At 37.1% G+C, this 21,938-nt stretch overlaps 1 protein-coding gene across 17 annotated transcripts in view; it reads left to right on the forward strand.

Moving 5' to 3' along the window:
* Nucleotides 1-21,453, forward strand: part of LOC117322234 (CLIP-associating protein 1-like) — a 158,384-nt gene extending 136,931 nt beyond the window's left edge. For 11 of the 17 annotated variants that reach the window (XM_033877025.1, XM_033877035.1, XM_033877037.1 and 8 more), the window contains 11 exons: nucleotides 195-316; nucleotides 577-823; nucleotides 1,304-1,376; nucleotides 4,223-4,267; nucleotides 6,337-6,397; nucleotides 6,718-6,844; nucleotides 7,063-7,191; nucleotides 7,879-8,016; nucleotides 8,313-8,381; nucleotides 8,771-8,887; nucleotides 15,349-21,453. In XM_033877025.1, coding sequence (XP_033732916.1) covers nucleotides 195-316; nucleotides 577-823; nucleotides 1,304-1,376; nucleotides 4,223-4,267; nucleotides 6,337-6,397; nucleotides 6,718-6,844; nucleotides 7,063-7,191; nucleotides 7,879-8,016; nucleotides 8,313-8,381; nucleotides 8,771-8,887; nucleotides 15,349-15,435 — 1,215 coding nt within the window. In that variant the 3' untranslated portion in view covers nucleotides 15,436-21,453. Of the gene's footprint in view, nucleotides 1-194; nucleotides 317-576; nucleotides 862-1,303; nucleotides 1,377-2,354; nucleotides 2,379-4,222; nucleotides 4,268-6,336; nucleotides 6,398-6,717; nucleotides 6,845-7,062; nucleotides 7,192-7,878; nucleotides 8,017-8,312; nucleotides 8,382-8,514; nucleotides 8,560-8,770; nucleotides 8,888-15,348 lie in introns of those variants that run through there. The other 6 variants (XM_033877027.1, XM_033877031.1, XM_033877034.1 and 3 more) reach the window with 6 other exon arrangements.
* Nucleotides 21,454-21,938: the final 485 nt, after the last annotated feature.

Here is a 21,938-nt window from a genome sequence, read left to right on the forward strand (position 1 = left end):
TATGTATGTACCCATGTATAATGGGTCTGAGCCAACATTGGCCTGAGGGGTGGGGCACAATAGTGGAAATGTAACAAATTAATTAAAAAAATTCTTCTTTCCTGTAGAAATGTATAGTGTTTCCTCATATTCACTGCATTTATAATCCAGGTGAGTGATACAGGCTATCTGAACCTCTTATTTGTCTGTTACAGGATAGTGCCACTAAGATTTTACATAACCATATACGTACCACGAGTCACGGACATGAGAGTGAGGTGCTGTCGCCGAGAAACGTCACCAGTCCTCCCAAAAATAGGAGTCGACCTCCCTCAAGGTCAGCCTTTTTGTTGCCATGGCGACCATCTGTTGCTGTATCTCTCACTTGATATGACTGATCAGTTTATTAACATTATTGCTTATCTCGTAATTTTATTTCACAATTTAAAGATAAATTTCTCACATCTATGTAAGAATAATTTTATTAACATTTCAAGATTTAATTTTGAATTTAAAAATTTAAACTCAAAATATCGAGAGTAAGAAGATTTGCTTTGTACCAGTATAATTAGGTTCCAATTAAACATTGTTTTGCAGGAGTGGACACCGGGATGAGGCTGAGACAGAGAATATGAATCCCGAGGATATTTATGATTCCATTAAAAAGACTTCCGCTGACATTCAGAATCTTAGTTTTAATAGTAAATTAGAAAATTATGAGGATGTTCGGAAAAAACGAGAGTTCACATCTCAGGATAGTGGTATTCAGGATTTACGCAATGACAGTCCAGACGCCGCTGACACGAGGAAAGGACAGTATAACCCCTCCCACTACCAAGATGAGGTGAGTGACAGTATAACCCCTCCCACTACCAAGATGAGGTGAGTGACAGTAAAACCTGTCTAAAGGGACCATGTTAGGATGGCTGACTTCTGTAGGAAGACCGCATTTACATATTGAAACAAACTGAAACTCTTACAAGATATTCAATTAACTGAAACTCTTACAAGTCATTCAATTAACTGAAACTCTTACAAGTCATTCAATTAACTGAAACTCTTACAGGTCATTCAATTAACTGAAACTCTTACAAGTCATTCAATTAACTGAAACTCTTACAAGTCATTCAATTAACTGAAACTCTTACAAGTCAATATACAAACAGCTGAATCTATAGGAGAGGCTATGTCTTGGGAGTATACACTTAATTGGTAGATTGATGTTAAAGACTGGTTTATCAGCATCATGTTTTATTAACCCCTTGTGACTCTATGGGGATTTTTTAACACATTGCCTAAATATGTATAACTGTTTCTGTTGCAGGGTACATTAAATGGTTATAACAAATCCAGATTAGCAGATACAGAATTTGATGATAGTGAAATGTTTAATGAAGGTAAGATACAACACATATCTCCACACTGAAGTCTTTCTCTCTTGGTAACGTGCCAACCCGTCTTTCTTTCTCCGTTTTGATTAAAACTGATGTATTCCTTTTTTCTAGAATTTTTGTTTCAGTCAGCAAATCTATTTTGTCTTTCAATAGTAATTTTCAATTTCATTGTCCTGAAATTCTTTTCAGTTTTATTCATTTTTGTTAAAGATTTGACTGAAACAAATGTTTTCCTTTATCTTGCCCTTCTTTTGATCTTGCTCGTTCTGTTGTTTGTCCTCTCCTGTCAGTCTTCCTGTTCTTGACCTATAAAAAGCATTTAAAGTATGAAATGATCACTATGCATTGAAAGCTAGCCATTTAATTACTAAATCTTAATGATTACCTTTACATGTACGTCATGTTGGAGCTGTATAGCTGTAGACGGGGGGATGTACTAACAGTAAAGTATCCTACAGTGTCTACTGTGACATTTCAAAACACTGTCACACACGTTTATTTCACAACATATTCTATGTACGTGTATATCTAAATTTTTCAATGAATTTTTTCTCATCTCGTAAAACAATTTAAGGAATATCAGTGGAAGTCACTGAAAAACATAGAATTGAATGTGAAATTTGTGACACAGAACTGTAGGCCTTGTTAGAGGGAGGCAGAGGTGGTGGGCCTATAGATCTATTTATAGATATGTGAAGGTCACATGGTTTACTGATTCGGAGATGGGTAGAAATTTCATGACACAGATATTATTAAAGGGGATTGGATACAGGGGCAAATTATTACGTTTTATGCTGGAGCCTGTTTTCACAAAGATGAATCGCCGTTGATACAAATGGAAATGTCTTTAATTGCCGTTGTTGAAATAACAAATGGCAATGTCTTTAATCAGCTGCTTTGAAAAGAGCGACTTCTCTCACAAGTATGATTGTTAAAATATTTTCGCATCAAGATATTTCATAAAGAATTCCATTTTTTCAGCCGTCAGTGCTGTGACATTTGGAGGTTTGTGTGATAGAGATGTGTATCTCCATATCAAACACTATACCATGCAACTTGTACGATGTGTACATGCATGGCACTTTGTATACGAGGTGGTGGGTCATCAGTCATCAACCATTGTTTGTTTGGTCATTAGTATTGCATTGAGATTTCATTCAGTTCATTGAGCTTTTTTTGGTTGTTCTTTCTTCAGTTGAAATACAGGAAAACTAAGGGAAAATGAGCTTTCAAAAGAAATAAAATTAATGATAATCCGTAAAATTTCAAAAGATTCATTTTTCTTTTAGAATACCCCCAGTAGTTATAAGTTGAAAATTATTTTGATTTAAAAAAAAAAAATGTATTCCTTCCATTCCCAAATATTCTTTTGAGCTTTGAGTTCTATCAAAGTAAAAAGGTATTTGAATTGAATTCTTGGTTTGTGTTTGTACAAGGTAGTCAAAATTCTAGATTGCCATTATTTTTTGGAAAAATTGTATAGTTGTGAATATGAATTAATCAGAATTTAAACACAGGTTTTGAGTTTCCAAATTTAACTCTTCTTAAAGTTTTTTTTTCTTTTCTTTTTGCCTTCATTTCTAAAACTTCATTTTCAGCATCATTATAACAAGTTGGAGATGCCTTTCTGTACAATCAAAATAAATACTGACCGACTTTGAGATTTATTTGAGAATTAATTCTTATATCTCCTTACATACATACAAGAATTTCTGTTTTGATATCTAATTTTGCAACCATTATGATATAATTAATTTTTCTTTGTTTTCATGGTAAATACTCAAATGTGATTGGTCGAAAAATTCTTTTCATTCTTCTATGAAAGAAATTCCGAGAATGGCGCGAAAAATGTGACGTCACAATACGACAATTGACGTTGTGTATTGATTTGAGAAAAATAATCCCATTTAAAACCAGTAAAATTGTACATAAAACATGTTTTAAATTAGAAAATCATTTTCAAAAATTAATTATAAGCGTTGATGTCAATTATTTTTTAGTTTCATCGGGGTATGAAACAAATTTTGTTTGCAAAATTCTGTAATTCTTACAGAAGTTTGCAAACAAAATTTGTTTCATACCCCGATGAAACTAAAAAAAACGACATCAATGCTTAAATTGATATAAAGTTTGACAGCTAGGTAAGAGGAAGGCATCTCATAGTCGTAGAATTTCCACTCTTATATAATCAAGAATCATGCATTTAATCTTCATATCTAATATATTATTGCATGCAATATTATATCTATATATGCATAAATGTGCATTACTGAGTAATTGAAGAGAATTTGTCACCTGAAGTCACCGGAAAGACCTCAGTCTCTCAACTAAGTTTCTATACTTAGTGTTGCTACAATGAGGCTGTTAGCCTACTACTCTACGTGACCTTGTCCTTGGCCCATGACCTTGACCTTACATGGCCTATTTGTATAACCTAGTGGATAGCTAGACAATTCCTTTATAATATGTTTTTCTTTTTATGTATACTGCAAACCGTGAAATTTTCGCACAAAATTTGATTATTTCCCTTAAATGGGAATTAATGGGCAAAATATTTAATATGAAGTACCCTAACTGAAAAATCAGTGTCAGGATTCGTGACGCGAAAATATTACGGTTTTCATTATATTACCCTGTGTATATTTTGTAATGTTGTTTTTAGAAAAAGTTCTGTCGATAGTTTGCTTCTTTGTTGCCGCATTGTCATTGTATCAAGAAGTCCCAATTAAAAAACTTGAGAAGGTCACAACCTCTGACCTTTCACACCATGACCTTTGGTTGTGCACTCTTTGACCCCAGCTTATTGCAGCATCATTTGATATGTTAGAACTGATATATCTTTTAACTAGATCCCTGGAAAGCATTGCTTGGTATATCGAGTACCAGCACAGATGGTATGTCAACACACTTTTCAGTTCACTTTATCAGCTCTTCTTTTTTATTATTGTTTTCTTCTTTGTACTTTTTCTTTTGTTTTCACTGTTTGTTATTTTTAACCCCTTGAATGTCTTTCCAATCCTTTGTGTTGAAATCACCCTGGTGTTGTAAACGGCCGTTCCTTGGAATGCCTTGAATTGTTTGAATGTTTCTGGATGGGGAATATAATGAGAGTTATCTCCCCTCTTCTGTTAGTAACCATTGCTTGCTACAGTTAGACTATGAAATTTATACACAAGCATCCCTTTATATTTAATAAGTAATTAGAAGATAAATTTGTGTGAAATGTAAGCAATTTGGGATATATCCACCAGTTTTTTGACATCTGTTCTCAATCTGTCTTGCGACAGCAGTGAAAACAATGTAAGAAGTAGTTTTAGCACAGAGTTGGTATACTGGAAAGTTGCGTCATGGCAATAGAATATTTTATAAGGAGTAATAGGTTTGTTTGCATGATCCTAACATTTGCATGACTGAATGCTAAATGGTATTTTGCCATAATTGACCAGATATTTGTATAGAGGGGTCCAGCAGTCCGGATTTTCCACATAAGCCTCGATCTCTTCACCATCTCACCATTGGACTGAGGGCGATCTTTGGTATCACTGCTCACATTAAAATCTGCATGTTTTTAAATCCTCCTCCCCTGGTAATGGAGAAATGTTTGGTGTTCAACTGAGGACGGTAATCTTATTGTCTCATTAAAAATACATTGTAATCAGTAAATCAATGAAAAAGGTCTTTCATCCATTTGTATATGATTCATATTTGAAGTTTGAAATACATGTACAATGTAAAAAGAGACAAATGATATGTTGGAATATCGGTGATAACTACGTTTGTTTAGGTTTGGTTGTAGCATGTGTATTGTATAGGTGGTATACGTCAGTTGTAAGTCGTTGGGAACGGCATGGTGACATTTTCCTCTATCGTTAATGTCAGCGTGTTTATATCAAATACTGTACATCTGATTTCACATCATCATATCATTTTATACCGACTGAGGGACGTATTGTATATATTCATATCTCACAAACTGACAGTAAAGCCATCAGATATATATATATACATGCACTTATATTTATTTATTATGCATGATTTACATGTATGTATTGACTAGGAGGTAGGGAGCTTCCATCTGATAGAGGTCAAAGTAAACTGGATAGGGGTCAAAGTAATTTGGACAGTAACTGTGTCCTCTAAGTTTTTCACTCTCTTGATATACTATAACATTTTTTCCGCAACATCAATCTTCAAAATCAAGTTGAAGACAAAGTATATCTGGAATAAACAAAAAACAAAAAAAACACAAAGAACAAAATATGGTATTGTGTTTCGTTTCGGGTTTTAATTGATGCAAGTTCATACCTATTTAGGCCTATTGTTGTGGTAAAATGCTTAGTGTATGTCTTAATAAGATAGGATGTTGGGGTTGACATGGCTGAGAGTTGGCCGGATTGGTGTCTATAGCTACAAGGCAATAGTATAGAAACAGCATGTAATACTGCAGTGTGTCACGTAGATCCATATCCTCTTTAGTCCGTTTTATTTTGGTGTTTATGTGGAAAATATTGTTTCTATAACAATTTGCGGTAATAGACAATAGGGCGCATTGGGTATGTAGGCTTTTCATCAGTGGGTTTTTTAAACTATATTGTTGGGTTAATCTTAACCTCCTTTCATTTTGAATTTGTTTACGAGTACATTCCAAGAAGTTTTTACAAGTGTATTCCAAGCAGTTTCTAGAGATTGAAATTCTTTTGCTTCCAAGCTTCATTTTTGTATGCATTTGTCGCTTTCTTAAATCATAATTGTGATCATAAATAGATAAATGCTAGTTGTATTTGTTTTCGCGATGAGTATTGTCGTTTGGTTGTTTTATTACGATTCCCTGTGTATAAGTTTGTGTCGAGGATTTACAGCCTAGTCATTGTTATCAACACTGTCAATCCACCCTGGTATCTGTCATTTGCTGCTGCCTTACAAATATCAAAAATTTTAAACAAATTTTTGTCTTTTCTTACAGAATGCTCAGAAAATGATATTATATCCGACATCCTTACCGAGTTATCAAATCATAATGAAAGGTAAGTAAATAGATGATTAACGGAAAAAAAACAAAAAAAAAATCAGAAAACTAAAAATATAAAAAAAATTTATTAAAAGTGTCTTTGTAGAAATTTTATGGATCATCATCCAGTTTTTGCCATCACATACAATTAATTATGCAAATTTTGTTGAATGTCATTTAGAGTAAAAAAAAACTTTATTCGTGGTAAGGAATAATCAGAAATATAAATTGTACTTTAGATACATATCTCCGGGAAGGAACAATTTTATTATGGTATCCCTGCCTTTGTAAAGGGGAGTATTCAGTAATGTGATGAGCATTGTTTTTTTATTTTAGAAATGATGAGCGTAAGAATGCCATGCTGTCTTTGATCAAACTCACGAGGGAAGGCACCTTTGGTCTGTGGGATGAACACTTTAAAACGATTCTCCTGATTCTCCTGGAGACGTTAGGGGACAATGATGTCAGTATTTACAACACCTTGTATATTTTGTGTGGTCAAGTGTGATATGAGCCGAGTGGTTCTTACTTCAGTAAAAATTAAAATGATTTACCATAGTTAGTGTCAAAAAAAGCTGTTGGAATAAAATATAATAAGAAAATCTACTGGTAGTAGCTACACAGTATGATATAGATATTAAAACAACCCACAGAGTAAAACAGTATAAAATTTATTTACAGGGCCAAGTAAGAGCTTTAGCATTACGGGTATTGCGGGAAATTTTACGGAATCAGCCGCAGCGGTTTAGAGATTATGCAGAACTGACAACTCTGCGGATTCTGGAGGCACACAAAGATTCAGTGCGTGAGGTAGGTCTTTAGACTATATACTTGTACAGAGGAATCCAATTATTGTAGTCCAGTTATTTGCATCAAATTCTGAAGTTCCCTATTTTTTTCCTTTTTCGTCTTTGTATTTTAACTTCATGTAATGCATGAAGTTTTACACTGAAATTCATTGGCACATGAAAATTCTGAAAATTGAATGGTATAATTTCTTGAAATTTATTTATTTGATATGTCATCATACCTGTACTTCGTTCTACATTGGTGAAACCTTGATTTGCTGCCAACTTGTTAACATTTACAATTCATCATGGGGGCGTATGTGTAAGGAACATTACAACTCTATGTGTATTGGAGTAAGTTTACGACTAGCGACAGTTGTATAGCGGTGCTGTTTGCGAGTGTTTACGACTAGCGACAGTTGTATAGCGGTGCTGTTTGCAAGTGTTTACCACTAGCGACAGTTGTATAGCGGTGAATGTAAACAAGTTGTTGTCAGGAAAAACATGGAAATAAGCAGATTCCACTTCATATCTTAATATCCTCAAATGAGAAAAAATAATTAAAAGAGTACAAGTATATACTTGAACTAAGGGAGATAACTTTTAATACCTTGTAGAATGGTTGTTGAAATAGCATTAAGTGAAGCTGTTATATTTAAAGAATTGATACCTATGTTATACATGTTTGTCTGTCTTCCTGTTTGTCCAGGTGGTGCGGTCTGCGGAAGAGTGTGCGGACACGCTGGCAAACTACATCCCTCCAGAACAGAGTGTGCGCATCCTTAACCCCATCATACAGACGGCACAATTCCCCATCAATCTGGCCGCCATCAAAATGCAGAATAAGGTCAGATATTCGAAGTCACATTGATGAAACTACAATAAAAATATCCTCAAAAAAAGTATTGAAGAAATTGATTTTTCAATTTTCTCTCAAATTTGAAAAAAAAATTATGAATTGCATGTGCCAGACAAAAATGGTTTATGAACCAACATCGGGCCCAACACTGTTTTGAGAGATTATTAATACATTACTGCTTTAAACCCTGTTAAGCTGGTAGTAAAGATGTTTCCTATGTACACTCTGATAAATAATCTGCTGTCTTCCTCCCCTCAATCTGGTGATTTTGTCTACTGTTACAGGTGATAGAACTTTTACCTAAAGAATCTGTGGAGTCCATGATGGGCGAGATGATACCAGGCCTCCTCAGGGTAAGTTAAATATTGTTTGGTGTTTATAGGGCTATGATGACCAATACAGTATTGTGTGATATTATTGTTTGGTGTTTATAGAGCTATGATGACCAACAGTGTATTGTGTGATATTATTGTTTGGTGTTTATAGGGCTATGATGACCAACAGAGTATTGTGTGATATTATTGTTTGGTGTTTATAGGGCTATGATGACCAACAGAGTATTGTGATATTATTGTTTGGTGTTTATAGGGCTATGATGACCAACAGTGTATTGTGTGATATTATTGTTTGGTGTTTATAGGGCTATGATGACCAACAGAGTATTGTGATATTATTGTTTGGTATTTATAGGGCTATGATGACCAACAGAGTATTGTATGATATTATTGTCTGGCTTTTACAGGGCTATGATGACCAACAGAGTACAGTAAGGAAAGCTGCCGTGTTCTGCCTAGTGTCCATTTATCTCACTGTGGGTGAAGTCATCTGGAATCACCTCACCAAACTCAACTATAGCAAGGTAGGTAACCTACCCATACACCCCACCACCACCTCTACCCCAACCACCACCCTCTACCCCTCCACCACCCTCTACCCCTCCATCACCCTCTACCCCTCCACCACCCTCTACCCCTCCATCACCCTCTACCCCTCCACCACCCTCTACCCCTCCATCACCCTCTACCCCTCCATCACCCTCTACCCAAACCACTAATCCACTCTCACCTCACCAAACTCAACTATAGCAAGGTAGGTACCCTACCCCTCCACCCACCACCACCACCCTCTACCCAAACCACCACCCTCTACCCAAACCACTAATCCACTCTCACAACACCAAAACTCCTCTATAGCAAGGTAGGTAACCTACCCATACACCCCACCACCACCCTCTACCTCAACCTCTAACCCGATCTCACAACACCAAACTCAACGTAGGTGTCTATCTTTCCTCCACTGGAGCAACTGAAGCAAGATAGTCCTTTTTACACTTTCCCCTATCTGACCCCAAACAGCCAGGTCTGTAGCCTTGACTAGCCTCTATATACACCCATACATAGTCTGTATCTTGACTCTATATCTGTCGATGGCTTCTGTTATACAAACCTAGTACCGACAGCTGGTGAATGGCTGTCCTCCATGGAGTAGACACAATTGTGTAAAGTCATGAGATCGCTTGTCCAGATACTGACTGTGAAAGCATAACATTGTAGTCTAAGCTCAGATTTGGGGAGTACATGGATTATAAAGTAATGATTAAAGATAGGTCATTAATTAATGTAGGGTACATAAAGATATCTGAGGGTGTTCTGTAATGTATAAAGATTTGTGTAGGTACACGGTTATATTTTTAGCTCACCTGGCCAAAGGACCAAGTGAGCTTATGCTGTCATCCATCTGTCATCCATACTTCGTCCATCTGGTGCCAACTTTTCATTCAAACAACTTCTAAATAATCATGAGGCCCAGAGACCTGATTTAGGCCTGAAGCATTCTGTCATAAAGAGCTATCAATTTCGTTAAAATGAAAGACCTTGACCTATATATAGTCAAGGTCATAAAGGTCAAATATGAAATCTTTGAATTACTTCTCAATAGCAAAGAGGCCCAGAGTCCTGATATTGGGTCTGTAGCATGCTGGGGATGAAGGGCAACCAAGATTGTTCAAATTAATGACCTTGACCTACATTCAAGGTCACAGAGGTCAAATATGATAAAATCTTTAAAGGACTTTTTCTCATTAACCGAGAGGCCCAAAGACCTTATATTGGGACTGAAGCATGCTGTGGTAAAAATTGGTCAAATGAATGACCTTGACCTACTTTCAATGTCATAGGGGTCAAATGTGCTAAAATATTTTAAATGAATTCTAAATAACATGGAGGTCCACAAACCTAATATGAGACTATTAGCATGCTGGAGTGAAGGGCTATCAATTTTCTTCAAATAACCTTGACCTACATTGAAGGTCACAGAGGTCAAATATAATAAATATCTAAATGATTTCTTTTGCTGTGGTGAAGTGCTACCAAATTTGTTCAAATGAATGTCCTTGACCTACTTTTAAGGTCACAGTGGTTAAATATGCAAAAATTTTCAAACAACATCTTCTCAATAACCAAGAGGACCAGAGGCCTTATTTTGGGCATGTTACATGCTGGGATGAAGGGTTCTTCTGAAAACGTCAAAGGTTTAAAAATTTGACCTGTGTTATGCTGGGATAAATGGCTATCAACTTAGGGTATGACAACACTAAGGAGCAATGTCTAGGGGTAATTGTTGGATCCTCAGTCTGTCCTATTATTATATATCTATGACTTCTACTTTACAAAAGAAACTTAAACTCACTTATTGGATTAATGCTAGGTGAGCAATACAGGCCTATTAGGCCTCTTGGTTCATCACTGTGTTTTACATATCCTATAGGCAGTGACAAAAATAATACCAAACTCGTGTCACATATATGTGAGAACAGTCCATTACCTTTAGAACGTTCCTGTTCGATATAAATCCATTCCACTATAAAAACTCTATCAATGTTAAATATCCCAATAAGAATGAAACAACAGTCCTTAAAGAAAATGTGGAATAACATGTGTTAGGTAAGTTAGACTTTGGAGTGGATTGTCAGTAAGTAAGGTGTCGTAATGTAGAGGTTTGTTTGGAATAGATTGTCAGTAAGTAAGGTGTCGTAGTGTAGAGGTTTGTTTAGAATGGATTTTCAGTAAGTAAGGTGTCGTAATGTAGAGGTTTAATATATATATATATGAAGGAGAGGTAATATTGGTGAAGGTTGGTAGACGGATGAACATTTGAGTTTTAGATTCTACTTCATGTAAATGAGACATATTATATCGGGACAACATACATCAAAGTGACATCTAACAAACTGCAGACAAAAGGCACACTGGTACACAACATATATATATTAAACTATGGTAATAAACATCTAGGTACATACAAGTAATTGCTCATTTTATAGTACAGTTACTGGCCGAGAGAGAGAGAACCAGTATATTACTGTAACCATCGCCTCATCCTTATAACCTCCTCCTTCCATTATTCCTGTTTTCATAATTGATAAATTTGAAAAATTAGGTTCGGCATCAATGCTTTTTATAGACCCTTATGTAGAGTAATGGATCTATATATCTTCACTCCAATGTGTTGTAGTATATATGTAGCTGTTTTCGTTCTTACCATGTCATGTTTTACGGGCCAGAGATGCTCTCCTGGGGAAGGAGGGAAAATAAACATTTTTGTTGGTAATTTTTTTTCGTGGAATTTAATTTCCCTTTCAAAGTTAATGGAGTGTGATGTTTTCTGGGCAGGGAGTCCGTCCAAGTGTATTAAATATATACTCTTGTCTTTTGTGTATCTGGCCAGAGAGCTGTATATTTTAAGACATTAATCATCAATTCTACCCCATATTGACAGATTTGGAAAGAAAGCAGTTTTGTTAAGTCTCAGTTGGACGTTTTATATTTGTCATCGTAAGAAAATAGAGATTTCTCTTACGAATATTGTCACTCTGTAATCGACCAGAGTCGGTCGTAAATTCTACACTTCTGACAGAAACAGTGTTGATGTATCGTCACAGTAGGCTGGTAAGGTATCCCTTGGAGGCTATGGGCCTTGTGTGTACTTTATAGAGTAACAGCTATTAGAGGGGAAAGTTGGTGCAAATATTGAAACACCTTATAAGGCCCTTGTCCTCATCTAACCTCTTATAAAGCTTCCCTCAGTGAACTGAGAGAAAATGGGAGTGCATTTACATGTGATAAAATCTTATGATTTTTAAACTCTGAAAATTTCATTAAAAAAAATAATAATGGAGTGATTAAAAAATAATGATGGAGTGAGAATGTTTACTAGATTGAGGGATATTACGTTAATTCTGACACAGAAGACCAAGTCTTGTAATCTATGTTAATGTTTCATTTATGTCTATCAAGATATTTTAGTGCAGACTGTATTTTTATTCATATTTTGTTATTGTAGGGGTATTAAGAGTACAGGTTACAGATAGTACGAGGAATTGTCCATTTTAAAATGTTCCCAAAACCTGTTATTGAAATGGTTTTAATACCAAAGAAAGTCCAAATACAGTAGCAGTCGTCTTCTCCACATTGTTGTTTCTACATTGTCCCTCTGTACACTGACCTTCCCTAAAATGTCCCTCTGTACACTGCCCCACACTACAATGTCCCTCTGTACACTGCCCCTCACTACAATGTCCCTCTGTACACTGCCCCTCACTACAATGTCCCTCTGTACACTGACCTTCCCTAAAATGTCCCTCTGTACACTGCCCCTCACTACAATGTCCCTCTGTACACTGCCCCTCACTACAATGTCCCTCTGTACACTGCCCCTCACTACAATGTCCCTCTGTACACTGCCCTTCACTACAATGTCCCTCTGTACACTGCCCCACACTACAATGTCCCTCTGTACACTGCCCTTCACTACAATGTCCCTCTGTACACTGCCCCTCACTACAATGTCCCTCTGTACACTGCCCCACACTACAATGTCCCTCTGTACACTACCCCTCACTACAATGTCCCTCTGTACACTGCCCCTTACTACAATGTCCCTCTGTACACTGCCCCACACTACAATGTCCCTCTGTACACTGCCCCTCACTACAATGTCCCTCTGTACACTGACCTTCACTACAATGTCCCTCTGTACACTGCCCCCTCTACAATGTCCCTCTGTACACTGCCCCACACTACAATGTCCCTCTGTACACTGCCCCACACTACAATGTCCCTCTGTACACCGCCCCTCACTACAATGTCCCTCTGTACACTGCCCCCTCTACAATGTCCCTCTGTACACTGCCCTTCACTACAATGTCCCTCTGTACACTGCCCCTAACTACAATGTCCCTCTGTACACTGCCCCTCTCTACAATGTCCCTCTGTACACTGCCCCTCACTACAATGTCCCTCTGTACACTGCCCCCTCCTACAATGTCCCTCTGTACACTGCCCTTCACTACAATGTCCCTCTGTACACTGCCCCTCACTACAATGTCCCTCTGTACACTTCCCCTCACTACAATGTCGTTCTGTACACTGCCCCACACTACAATGTCCCTCTGTACACTACCCCTCACTACAATGTCCCTCTGTACACTGCCCCTTACTACAATGTCCCTCTGTACACTGCCCCACACTACAATGTCCCTCTGTACACTACCCCTCACTACAATGTCCCTCTGTACACTGCCCCCTCTACAATGTCCCTCTGTACACTGAACCTCACTACAATGTCCCCTGTACACTGAACCTCACTACAATGTCCCTCTGTACACTACCCCTCACTATAATGTCCCTCTGTACACTGCCCCACACTACAATGTCCCTCTGTACACTGCCCCACACTACAATGTCCCTCTGTACACTGCCCCTCACTACAATGTCCCTCTGTACACTGACCTTCACTACAATGTCCCTCTGTACACTGCCCCCTCTACAATGTCCCTCTGTACACTGCCCCACACTACAATGTCCCTCTGTACACCGCCCCTCACTACAATGTCCCTCTGTACACTGCCCCCTCTACAATGTCCCTCTGTACACTGCCCCTCTCTACAATGTCCCTCTGTACACTGCCCCTCACTACAATGTCCCTCTGTACACTGCCCCTCACTATAATGTCCCTCTGTACTCTGCCCCACACTACAATGTCCCTCTGTACACTGCCCCTCACTACAATGTCCCTCTGTACACTGAATCTCACTACAATGTCCCCCTGTACACTGAACCTCACTACAATGTCCCTCTGTACACTACCCCTCACTACAATGTCCCTCTGTACACTTCCCCTCACTACAATGTCGTTCTGTACACTTCCCCACACTACAATGTCCCTCTGTACACTGCCCCTCACTACAGTGTCCCTCTGTACACTGCCCCTTACTACAATGTCCCTCTGTACACTGCCCCTCACTATAATGTCCCTCTGTACACTGCCCCTCACTGCAATGTCCCTCTGTACACTGCCCCTCACTATAATGTCCCTCTGTACACTGCCCCACACTACAATGTCCCTCTGTACACTGCCCCTCACTATAATGTCCCTCTGTACACTGCCTCTCTCTACAATGTCCCTCTTTACACTGCCCCCTCTACAATGTCCCTCTGTACACTGCCCCTCACTACAATGTCCCTCTGTACACTGCCCCTCACTATAATGTCCCTCTGTACACTGCCCCACACTACAATGTCCCTCTGTACACTGCCCCTCACTATAATGTCCCTCTGTACACTGCCCCACACTATAATGTCCCTCTGTACACTGCCCCTCACTGCAATGTCCCTCTGTACACTGCCCCTCACTATAATGTCCCTCTGTACACTGCCCCTCACTGCAATGTCCCTCTGTACACTGCCCCTCACTATAATGTCCCTCTGTACACTGCCCCTCACTACAGTGTCCCTCTGTACACTGCCCCTTACTACAATGTCCCTCTGTACACTGACCCTCACTATAATGTCCCTCTGTACACTGCCCCTTACTACAATGTCCCTCTGTACACTGTCCCTCACTATAATGTCCCTCTGTACACTGCCCCTCACTACAATGTCCCTCTGTACACTGACCTTCCCTAAAATGTCCCTCTGTACACTGCCCCTTACTACAATTTGAAAATAAAAACATCAGTTTCAATATATGTATTTCAAAACTCAGGTGACCATTATGGTCCATAGGCATAGTATAATAGTAATAGTATAATATTACTACTCCTTATTTGAATTTGTTTGCAAACACATGTGTATTAAAACAGGTAACAATCTGCCGACTCATATAATTGTGGTAGAAAGGGGTCAAATGAATCATGGCTGCTGGATATGGTATTCATTTCGCTCTTATTAGTTATTTTTTTAAAGGTTATGAATGACATGGGATTCACCATATCCAGTAACCTCTATATACGATATTAATTTGTTCTTTTTTCTTCCACAGCTTAAATTATTAAACCTGTACATCAAACGTGCCCAGCAGAAAGAGTCTGAGAAAAAGGTCCTATCCCCCAGCACTATGGACTCGTGAGAGAGATTCCAGTCTGGGGTTCACCAGCCCACAGGGAACCATACATGTAGTGATCTACCTAAATCCTGCATTCTCATTGGATATCAGATGTCATGTGATTGGTATCTAAACTTTTCATTGGATGCATGGATGGTGAAAGTTGAGTGCATCCTCCTCATTTGATTTCAGACATCATTTCAGTTGAAATCGGATATCACTTAGCTAGGGTGTTGACCATATGGTGTACCGAGTTGGGGACAAGTTACATGAATTGTACCCAATGGCCTGAATGATGTTACGGTTCACTGGATGTTTCATGGGCTGTACATTGCTGAACACCAGCTTCAGTCCGGCGTGATTACATGGCAGTGATACAGTTCATTGCTTCCTTTGGATGTTCTGTGTCATGTGACTTCTGTCCGTGAAGGATCATTGTTTCAATCGTTGTGCTTCAGAACTTATCAACAAAGACATCACCTGTTTTCTCTTATCAGTCATACTAAGTGTTCGAGTAAATTGTCACCTCGAGGATGATGTATGGTCAAGGGGACACTTATGATCCAATCAGAATTACTGTATCAACCATAATAAGCCAATCAGAATTATTGTACCAAATGATTATTTTAAAAGCATTTAGTGTCCTGCCAATCATGTAATTCCCTATTTTATCTGCCTCATTTATTTGACCTTGTTACCCCTTTGGAGGCCAAGTGGACCAGCCCGCCATAATGGTGGGTTGGTCCAGTGCAGTCCATAGGGATGACAGGTTGGGACGAAAAGTCCAGGGTCGTCACTTATATATACGATACTAGTCCTGGTGTAGGTCCATACATCTTTATGTCTTAATATGTTGACATCTACGATCAAAATATGGCTGCACGCATGATATTATTATGTTTTTGCTGGGCTGTGTTCAGTGTTAACAAAGAGAGTGTTTTAATTGTATCATAATTATGGGTGTTGTCGAGCGAGTGATGAGTCAAATGCTTGGCTAAAGTTTGTGATGTTAATTTATCAGCGTGCGACAGTGTCTTTTTAAATTACAATAGAATACTTGCTTCATCTCGCTGAAAATTGAGATGGTGACAGTTTTAGTTTAAGCAATGAGAGTGAAGTCGAAATTTCTGAGATTCAAATAAATTCTGAAAACTTATGCACACTATAATGTATTGTATGTGATAGATGTCGGAGACTTGTTAAAATGAGTTTTAAAAATTGTGTGTACAAACAGGCTTTTTTAACATCCATATTACAATATAGACGTGTTCTACCATTCCATTTAAATGTATTGAGATTCCTGCAATTAAACATCCCTGCATCAAACTCTTCGTAAGATGTTGTGCACTTCCTGCTTCTAGTGGTTAAAAAATGGAGATTCATCCCCTAGCATGCGGATATATGGAGAAAACATCCTCAAATTTTTTTGTATGCAATTTTTGTTTAATCCGGATTTTGAGTATCTAAGCTGTATTCAATTGTTTTAGACACTCTTCTCCAGGTCTGGAAGTCATTGTATTTGGAGGTTTTCAGTCTGTATGTTGGGGTCAGTATCTGAAACATAATACCTAATTTGACCACCGGCATATATTACGACCAATAGAAAAATTCCTTGTCCGTCAGACATTTTATCCAGTATTTTGATGGTACCCCAGCTGTGGTTCATGTGTCAAAGCCTGGTTATCGTGACGATTCAGTTTGCTTGTGACATTTGTATGTTTTGGTTGTTACGTAAAAGCAATATCCTGAGCACTTTGTTGTACATTTTAACTTTGGATGTGACCACACGATGACTTAGTACCATACAAATGTGCCTGAAAGAGTGCTACGGTATCTGTTCTAAATTTCCGATGTGTATGACGTTACGTTTTCTTTACAAGTCTGGTACGAAGGTTTGTTTTAGATATTCAGATATATATGACATTATGAATGTATTGTAAAGATGACTTCTGTTTAAACGACTGTTTGATAATCATCTTGAGGCCATCTCGCTCTCTCTTGGAGATGTACCACGCAGACACTGCAGTAAAAACTTTATCTATGAGAGATATGTTTGTGAATGGTGTGTTTTAGGTGATCGCAGAGTGTAGGTATATAAATATATACATGTTTATGTGAGAGTTCACCCTGTCTTGTTTGTGTAAATGAAGGGAATAATTGACTGTTGTGAGAGTTGGCTTCAGCCTAGATGTGAGGGTAGACTCTGCCGTTGTGTATACAGGTACAAGAGGATTTACAGCTAAGACACTCATGTTCTGTTGAATCCTTGAGGAGTAGCAATTGTATCTCTAAAATGCTTTTGCTGAAAAATCCAGAATTTTAGAAAGAAACTTGTAATGTGATTTTCTCATCAGGAATGTTTTTTAGCATTTTCTGAGGATATGCTGTCTAATTTTTGGTTAACAATTCAAATGAAAATTAAACCAGTTTGCCCTTGCTATCTGATGTTGTATAATATAGATTCAGGTAGACTGTGATAGCATTAAGAGAGCAGGTTGTCTTCGGTCTACATCTGACATGTTCCACACTGGTCTGACTTCCGCTAGAACATTTTTAATTGACAGAAATATGTGTCATTTTAAACCTCAGTTATGAAAAAAGACCCAAAATTAAATATCCTGTTTGGTATAGGGTCATTAATCATTTAAATATCTCCCAGATTGGACAAAACTGAAATATTAAACTTCATGTGTTGAATATGACAACTGATTTCAGAAGGAATAAAGAATTAATTTAAATGCAAAAAAAATTCTGTGAATGCCTATGACACTTGATTTAATTGAGTTGGTTGCTGTTGTGACCTATGATAATATACATTTCTCATATTTAAACTGATATGACAGCATTTCAAGTTAGTCTTGATTACAATTCTGGATACAATACTGTCGCCCTCAAAGGTATTCTCTGCCACGGTGTAGCTGATTGTTGAATGACGATGAGAAGTGTAGGTCTTTTTTGTTTGATATGTCCATTCTATTTATTTATACTGTGTCAAATGCAATGTGTGTCTCCTTCACCCACACTCTTGAAAGTTTGAGATTTGGAAGCAGAGATTTGATAGCTGACAAGAGTTTGAATGAATGCTATTAGATGTATAATAGAGAGTCCTCATACTTGGATATTGTTAGATATTTTTTCCTGACCATTTCTTCTTATCAAATGATCTGATCTGGTTGATTATAAAGTTTAGAAACAAGACTGCCATACATTTTCACATACAGTAAGTTTGGTAATTAGGTTCAAATTTACACTTATATTAATTAACAAATGCAAGTGCTTGAAGGATGCATTCAGAAATGATGAAATGTGATCTCGGATCTGTGGATGATAGAAATAGAGTATGGAAGGTTGGGTGCTATATTTCTACATCAAATACTTAGATTGCAAGATTTAGACAACTCTTATTTAATCATTAAACCTATTTACATGATGTAAGTATTATACATTGTACCATGATGAAAAAATGTAATTGATAAATTCTTAATCGCTCAATTCTTGTTACTCTTGGGATATATGTAGCATGCATATGGAAGACTTGTACGTCCTGTTGTTGGACAGGTTTAATGGTGAGCTATACTTACACAATATTATACAACCATGTCTCAGTCCTGTTTTGGGCAAAGCTCAAAGCAAAACAGTTTTCAAAGAAAGAAGAGTTTCTGGTGATCTATTATGACAGTGTTCCTTTCCACCCTAAGATCACAGAATGGAATATTTCTTCCATTGATTTGGATTAATCTATTATGTGATTTAGGGGGGAATGATATATTAGTTATATGTTTTACGGAAATTTAATTTTATTGAACTCTTCTCTTTTTGAAAAAAACAGATAAGAGTGTTTATGAAAAAATGGTCTCGAGCTTCCTTACGTGGTAAAAAGAGTGACATTGTCTCGTAAAATATGGTATCCGCTCATGCATATCCTATACTTTAGAAATGTTTTCTTTTTCTTGGTGAAAAGTCATGACTTGTTTTAAAAACAGGGTAACTTTGACAGTATAGCTAGCCCTGATTTTTCTCTTGTATACACATATAAGCGGGAAGTATATCTATATTCGTTTGATGAATACACAGCATATATATATACTATAGTTATAAAGTCGATACTTCAGGACCCGAACACAGATTGTGATTTAACATCTTAAAAGGTTTATATATATTTTCAATAAATTTTCTTCTAAAATTAATATCATCAAGCTAAACTGAAACAAAAGTTTTAAAAAGCAAGTTAAACTGGTTTTGAAATGCCAAATTTATTGTGCTTTAGTTATTGAAATTTGGTTAAAAAAAAAATAACCTAGGTAGTTTTAGGTGCAGACATGTTGTTTGAATCATTGTCTGTGTTTGAAGCTTGCGTTGTCTGTCAATTCTCTCACTTATATGCGTAATTGTACATTAAAATGTTATGAAGTAAGACAAGATTGTTAAATTGATGTTCGTTTTGTCGTAGAATCATATAATTGTTTTCTTTTGGTGTCTCAATATTTCCCTGTTTTAAATATGGAGTTATTCCCCTTTTTATAAGACTTGATACTGCCATCGTTTTTTTTAACTAAGTAAAAACGAAACTCTTTGTTGAAGAGATGATAAATTTTTTTTAGCATTTTCCACTTTTAAGCCATATGCTGGTATTATTTTGAACCTTAGATTTATTTAAAAGTGAAGTGTACACTAGTTTTTGATGAATAACAGTTTAGGCTGGAACGTTGAAAATAAATTAACTTTACACGGTGAGGGAAGTTGTTTGACAGTGGCCTCAACAATATAGAGAAAACCAAACTAGATTTACTGTAGAAATCACACCTGGCATTTTGTAGAACACGAGAAATGTTTGTAATCCTTTCTCCATGATTGATTTCATTCATTATTGTTTTTGATATTAGGATAGACATTACAAAAATTTAACGGTGACAAAGTCACCTATCACCAAGTACAGAGATGGTAGGATATGACTTCGGAAGGATATAGTTCTATATCCTACCAGTAACCGGATATCATGATGATACAGGGTAGCAATACTCTTATATCAGATATGTAATATGATGTAAAGGTCAGGAGGTGCATGAAGGTCATTTTAATATTTCTATAAATAATTTATTGATTTCTATTACAAGTTGTTAATGAATTTAATTTCATGTGGCTGCCTTACTTAATAGGTTCATACAGGTTGAGAATTAGCAATTTATAAAAAACAATTTCTTGTGATGAAATGTTTTCTGTGTTTATAGCACTTCACACTGGACCTGTACGTGTCAACAAATTGTCATTGAACAGGTTGAGGAAGTAGCAAAAATTGTCATTTTATTGACATTTTCTTCATTTTATACCTATATATATGACCTGTCATATGGTTGTGTTGACAAAGTGTTCACATGTTTTGTTGACGTACCATAACTTAGTTAACATATTGACAAGTTGACACAACAGGTACTTAAGGCAGTATGCTACCTTTTGAGAGTTGATGTCTCCGTTGAATTAATGTTCACCAGAATGTTACTCAATCCAGGCATTCATTGTGTCCTCAGCTAATTAACAACTTTCTAAAAGCTGTTTTACACATTTCCTTGTGTAGAAATGCTTTTGTACAGGAAGTCTATCAGTATAGCATACAGCGTTAAGTGAAATGCTGTATAATTTGATGTTGTTCTGTCAGTGAATAAGGTATGTTACAATAGTGTTACACTCAGTGTAAACGATTAAAACGGTGTAAACGATTAAAACGGTGTAAACTCTGGTGTAATTCCTATTTACTCTATGTTATAAGTCTGTATAACCAACTTTAAATCTGTCAGTCTCGGAGTAGGACTGGAGTATGAAATCATGAGAGTAAGAAGATCTGGATCATTAAGGAAGAATGAATGTAGTCTATAGAGTGTAAGATTAACTTTGTCAGTGTGCAACAAGCTTTTATGTATCAGTGGTGCACACCTCCCTAGGGAGCTAGGGTTAAACAGTGTATCATGTTATAATTTTGTATTATACACGCTATTACTTATGTAAAATCATGGTATCAGTCATACCAATAAATATGATTATAAACAACGTCTTGGTCCTGTTTTCTGTATTCAGCCTTACTGAGAAGTTTGGAGTTGCCCTCTAGATTCTGTAACTCTTTATTCTATAATAAATGTTTCCATTGGTATAGAATCTGGAATGGGGTCCTTTAAGTGACAGTCGACAATCTGACTTTTGCCATTATTATCCCTCAAGTAAATTTCCATGAATTTGATTGGTCAAGAGACAGTTAGACAAAGGCGCTGCCTCCCTCTGAAATACATTGATGTGAACCGGCGAGGGTGACATTGCCATGAGACAGTGAAAAATGTCTCGTGCGCAGAAATCTGCGTAACAGTTTAACCATCACTGCCTTAAATCCGGTCACTAGAACTCTTTACTACTATGACAATATCAATGGAGCTCTTATCTGACACCGATTTGTTAAACGCAGACACAAACTGTCAACATGTCGAGGTTCGCTCCTGTTTCGGAGCAGGATATAAAGGACTCGGGGGGAAAAACACGTAAAG

The sequence above is a fragment of the Pecten maximus genome, chromosome 2 (assembly GCF_902652985.1).
Source record: "Pecten maximus chromosome 2, xPecMax1.1, whole genome shotgun sequence".
Taxonomy (NCBI): domain Eukaryota; kingdom Metazoa; phylum Mollusca; class Bivalvia; order Pectinida; family Pectinidae; genus Pecten; species Pecten maximus.